The 5,887-nt window shown below is 35.2% G+C and overlaps 1 protein-coding gene across 1 annotated transcript in view; it reads right to left on the minus strand.

Annotated features, from left to right (window-relative positions):
* The window catches only part of LOC117105958 (telomere-associated protein RIF1-like), a 53,549-nt gene that overhangs the window by 14,964 nt on the left and 32,698 nt on the right, over positions 1-5,887 (minus strand). Inside the window, exons 16-18 of the mRNA XM_033247263.1 lie at positions 4,436-4,540; positions 2,101-2,250; positions 932-1,135 (exon numbers count right to left, since the gene is read on the minus strand). Of these exons, the coding sequence (XP_033103154.1) occupies positions 932-1,135; positions 2,101-2,250; positions 4,436-4,540 (459 nt within the window). The remainder of the gene's footprint in view (positions 1-931; positions 1,136-2,100; positions 2,251-4,435; positions 4,541-5,887) is intronic.

Here is a 5,887-nt window from a genome sequence, read left to right on the forward strand (position 1 = left end):
GCTTATACACCGTTGTGCTTTTTGTAGTTTTTAGATCGCTAATTGTGTTGTTTACATGCACTTCGCAAAAATCTAGGTCATTTGTAATATCGACTATTCGTTTGGTAGGTTTTTACCCATAATATTACAAATAATTTCTAAAAACCAGACTAATGAGACTACTTTGCTGCTGTTGTTAGCATTGTTGGAGTATGTTGTTGCCAGCCAGAGGATGATAATGGTGGTAACACACAACAACGCTGGCTTAGATGCCTGCGTTACGTAATCGTGTCCTTGTAATCCGAGTCAACTTTACCGTTAATCTAGTGAAGTTAAGTTACTTAACGATAGACGACTTAAGCCATTATCTAGATATAATTGACTGGTTCACGTCGAAATGACGTCGTGGATGTATATCTAGATATAAGTTTGACATGAACCAAGCTTATATGTACCGGTATGATCCCCTCTGCTGCTCTCCTTTGTGTTTCAGCTAGAGGACTGAAATGTGCCTCTCAGAAGAGTCACTTAAATCCTGTCCAATGTGCATGGTAAAGAATGCACTTGTCAGGAAAATACTAGGGTTGGTCTCTTCATGGAGGTATAAAAATACCTCCATGGTCTCTTGCTGGACTAGCCAATCACCACCTGAAGGACAGCATTGGAAACAAGTGTATATACTTGGTGGGTTATCCTTCGTGTTCAGTAGATAACCAAATGCCCCTGAAAAGGTTCTTATTGATAAACCTTCTTGCATTGCAAAATATTGTTACTGTACTCTACATACAGCATGTCTAACAATAAGCCGCTTCATTTAAGACCTGTACATTTGGTATTTAAAATATCACCTTTTTTTTACCCTGTATAGCCCCCCCCACCACTATTATTATAACATTTTATTATTCAATAACATTCAACTAACTTCAGCAACACCATTACAAAATGTGGATACCTTTTTATCAATGCCATGGAAGGCTTCAATTACTCTACAAAGAAACTTCACAGCTGATGTTAGGTTCCCCAAAGGTCGTCTGCTCAGTCCTGCCCGTTTATGAGGGGACAGCATTCCATGATTTTCATTGGTTAATGCAGACCAGTCGAGGTTGTTAATCAAGACTAGGCAGATCTCAGATAAAGCAACCAAGGTGGACAAGTTCTATGGGAAGCAAACATATATTACTTTAGTATACTGTAAAACCAGAAACAAGTTTCTATTTTAACTTCTTAGTACACACGGCGCAGTGGTTGCACATGTGCAATCACATGCAGCGATGATTAGAACCTCCCTGATCAGTATACTTACTGAGTAAGAAGATAAGTTAGAATAGGCCTAGAATTAACAAATTTTTCGAGCTCAGCATCGGAATTTAAGGTCAGAATAATGATATAATAATTGAAATACATTCTATTTAGTATTAAGTTTATACACATTTAATAAATCCACCAAAATAATTAAAAATATAATTTTTAAAATGCTCAAGTTGTTAACTCTTCACAAACATGTCGCAATTTGTGGGATTTCCCTATTTAGGCCTAGGCCCTAGATCTGCATTGCAACGTCGTCGGCGAGTTTACCAACAATTCTTGCTGTTCATTGTTTATCCGTCTTTAAAAAAAAATTGAAATTAATTTTTGGTGTAATTCAGTGATATATAATGACCAAAATCTAATTTCTGAAACTGATTCGACATTCACGATGATCATATAGTACTCTACCAATCTCTTTTGAAACATAGAAAATGTAACTTGAAAATTATTCGAGGCATAAAACTTTCGCGAATCTGGACCATTCGCATAATTCGCCAAAGATTAATGCGCACAAAATTTCCTGGTTTTACAGTAGTTTTATATGTCTGTAGAATGCAAACACCCCAAGCTATTTATATTCTGTGATTGCAGGGCTTGTTATTTGAAGGCAAGATCAAAATTACATGCACCTTATTTGATTATTTGGGGGAGAGGGAAATTTAAGATTATGTGGGGGATAGTTTTTTACACATGTACTACTGCAGTCATCAAAGTGGTAACAGTATTAGGCATTTTTATTGGATTTAAGCTGTGTGAACTGTTTATCAGAATATATCAACTGATGAAATTTAACAGAATGACAGGAAAACTTACCGAAAGCATTTTGTCATCCAGTAATCTGATAACCTTTTGTGCGAGTTCTTCACAGGCATGATTTGCTTCTGATGTGGCCACTAGAGCTGAACACCTAGCAAATGCTTGGTAAAGTTCAGTCCAGGTCTTCAGTAAACTCTTCTGATTAGCCTACAAAAATACAGATGTATTTAAGAAATTGATTATGCTATAAATATTCCAAGCTGACCTCATGTCTCTGTCTATTAAGTTGTAAATGTTATTTGCCAGTAGTACAACAGCATGTACAAACGCTTAAGATTAGTGCCCACCATAGATTTAGCTCTGTTCTAAACGAGTGAGGAGTAGATGCCTCACATAGAATACCACAGTCGTGTCGTACAACACCAGGTGGTATCATGTGGTATCGTGACAGAACACTGCAGTACTCTATATTCCCATTCACCACAATAACCGCATAATGCGTCAAAAGGTCACGAAGTCAACCTACATAATTAATTACGTAATTATAGTTATAATTAATTAAAAATAGTTTATGCGGTATAGTGTGCATGCAAGTTAAAAAAATATGTGAGAAAATATAAAAAAAAACGTTTATAGAAAATATTTCTTCTTCCATTTATAATTAATATCTAAGTTTAGGGTAATTAGCAATTTGTAATTTGATTGTTGTTTTTGTAACATGATCGCCTTGATCGAGGCATCGGCGTCAATACTGGTGATGAATAAAATCACCTAAAAACACACTTTATTTTCAGAAAGTAACTATTCTGAAACTTTCATACTATAAATATATTTCTAAAATACATACTGTACTACATTTGGTTATTATATCGACATATTTCCGCGTAAAATTGATATTTTGTGGCTGAAAGCAAAGCATACGCTATCTTGTGTGTTTACAAAAATGAAAATGAACCCGGAACATGACTGTTGAACTTTTCAGCTTTCTGTTTTTCGGTGACTTGGGCCATCTACACGTTGAGACAGATGAAAAAGTAAGAAAAATTCTGATACCAAAATTGTCCTTTATCATTGTAATTTTTCATATATTTTTTTTTTATCATCTGTATTTTTGAAATATACAAGACGCAATTTTCACATGACCTTGGACGGCTAGGCAAAAAATTATAAATTATGAATTTTACCTCACTAGGTAGGTTAGGCTATTCCTGGTACGGTGGATTCAAGTTCGCCAAAAAGCCCCAGTGGCCTAGAGGTTAAGGTGCATGTATATTACGTACAGTAGAACCTCAATTTTACGTAAGGTACAGGACCGGAGGGTGTACGTAAATCGGGGGATTCGTAAAATAGAGGTTGGGTTAAATTTGTGGTAACCTTTGACCTAATACGTACGTAATGCTCAATATACGTATGTATGAACGAACGATGTTACCTAGCTAGGCTAGACCTAGCCTCTAGGCCTACGAATAAAACCATCCATGTGTTTAGTGTTTTTATTCATCACTTTACGATGTCATAATAAAGTGTTGAAATAAAACCATGTGTCTAGTGTATTAATTCATCACTTTATGTCATTTATTTAACAAAAGAACATGAAAATATTGTAAGATTACCTATACGACAAAGGTATAACTTGGGAATTCCCCTTTATGCCTATTCTAAACAACAGAGCTGTGGTGTTGTCTGGGCCTGTTGAGACAAACTAAACCCATGTGCACTGGGCGAGCCAACCAATTATCGTTCGTGTACGTGAAACAGCAAAACCATGTGCACTGCACTGGGCGAGCCAACCAATTAGTGGCCTACTCAGCTTCGTGTAGAAAATTAGACCAGACAAGTTTTTCCATGGTTTGCCACACGAAACTAAGGAGGAAAGCGAATATTTTGAGCACCATTGGTGGTAGTTGTTCATCTCACTCAGTTCACTTGGTTTTAGATTATAACAACCCGGTATTAGACTCAATCAACATTGCTGTTAATTAAAAATAATACGTTGCATTATGGTTTGTTTATTGTTATAGTTTATTGTTATAGTCTTTTTACTTATGGTTGCTCTGAAAAGGGCTGTTTGTTTTGAATATTTTCGGGGTTTTTGATGACGTCATCGTCGATACGAGGCGTACGTAAAACCGAGGGTTCGTATAACTGGGGTACGTAAAAACGAGGTTCTACTGTAGTTTGAATTACGGTTTAAATAATGAAAATAAAAACCTGTTGGACCTGGCATTTTTCATCAGACTACACTTTTTAAGTGCCTCCTAACATACGTTTTGAGTCAAAACATCAGTAAAGAACACTATACTTTTAAAAATTAAGATATCAGTTTGGTTATTTCTGAATACTGAATGTATTATGTATATTCTAGAAATCAGAAAAGTATGTAAAAATTTACCAGAGGGATTGTCTTTGGTAAAATGTGTATTACTGGAAATGCGAGGGCAGCATACATAGTGCTAAAGTCATGCTCCAATGAATCTCCTTGGTTGACTTCATTTGTCTAAAAAAGAAAACACGAAATGAACTTAAAACGATATCTATTAATTGTAGACAGACCAAAATGTTGCAACTAAGGGGTCATCCATTATTTTCATAATTTTCATGAGTGTACAAAATATACGCTGGGGGGGGGGGGCGGTTTGAAAGCATGTGTATGCTTTTAAAAAATTACAAAAATGACGATTTGGAAATGTTAGCCTACGTTTTTCTGCCTAGCCATTCCCCTAGAAAGCTAAAGTTTACCATTATAAACTCACTGGTAAATGTTCAGTTTATCATTTCTTTATACATAGCGTCATCTTACATCCCTGATTAACGATGTGTTGATAAGCATTGTGCGCATTTAAACAATTTCAAAATACAGGAGAAATGCACTCTACCTCCGTAAATTTGAATAAACTGTAAGCCAGTAGCTGATGACACTGACAGTAGGGTAGCAGCATTGGGACCATGTGTTTCACCGTGCTGTGCTACGCCTACCTTATTTTCTTCTCCCTTCTTCTACTTCACTAGGCCTAATTCCTACCTTTTAAATTCAATGGGCCTACTTCACTCATTCTATTTAACATTTTAAAACACAATTTATTATTTGTATTTCATGGATACTCATGACACAAATTTTACGTGTTATCTATTACTAAATACAACACCAGCAATCCACAAGGAAGATTCAAGCCTAGGGTCTAGTGAAGTTGGCCCTCATCCAAAAATATATAAATTAATCACTACTATTCTAGGTGAAAGTTTGAACATGTGCTTTACTTTTTGTGTGCCAATTTTTCTTAAACTTGCTTTCTACTTTGTCTGAATACTCAATTATTTTGTCTATGTGGTAATAAATTTAAATAACATAAAATGTTTATGTTTATAGTAGACCTATATGCAAGTTTGCTATGTCAAAAATGGAACTTACCACTAGTTTGGCTATGTGGTTATTGATTTTGCTCATGTTTTTAGATTGGTAAATTATTTGTGGCAACTGTGCCTGCAGTCTATTGTCATGGTAACCAAACTAACCAATCAATTATACTGCAGTTCTGGTATTTTATAAGCTGCTTGTTTTTATAAGTATAGTGTTACCTGAACACACACTGAATGAAAGTTTAAGGCAATTAATTCAATTTGACAATGACAAAATCAGCAAATTTATTTTGAAAAGTGTATAGAGAGCTGTGATATATGATTTGTTGACCACTTCCAGAACTAATATATATACATATATACTGTATATAACTGAAGTAAACTATCGCAATTATTACAAGCAGAGTGCTCAATGGTAGACCAGAGCGGATATAAATAAATAAAAAGCGAGGTTCAACAGTAGCTTTGATTAGACATTTTTTATCTA

Source organism: Anneissia japonica, unplaced genomic scaffold (genome assembly GCF_011630105.1).
Source record: "Anneissia japonica isolate Jap-2015-1 unplaced genomic scaffold, ASM1163010v1 scaffold284860_len1800451_cov186, whole genome shotgun sequence".
NCBI lineage: Eukaryota > Metazoa > Echinodermata > Crinoidea > Comatulida > Comatulidae > Anneissia > Anneissia japonica.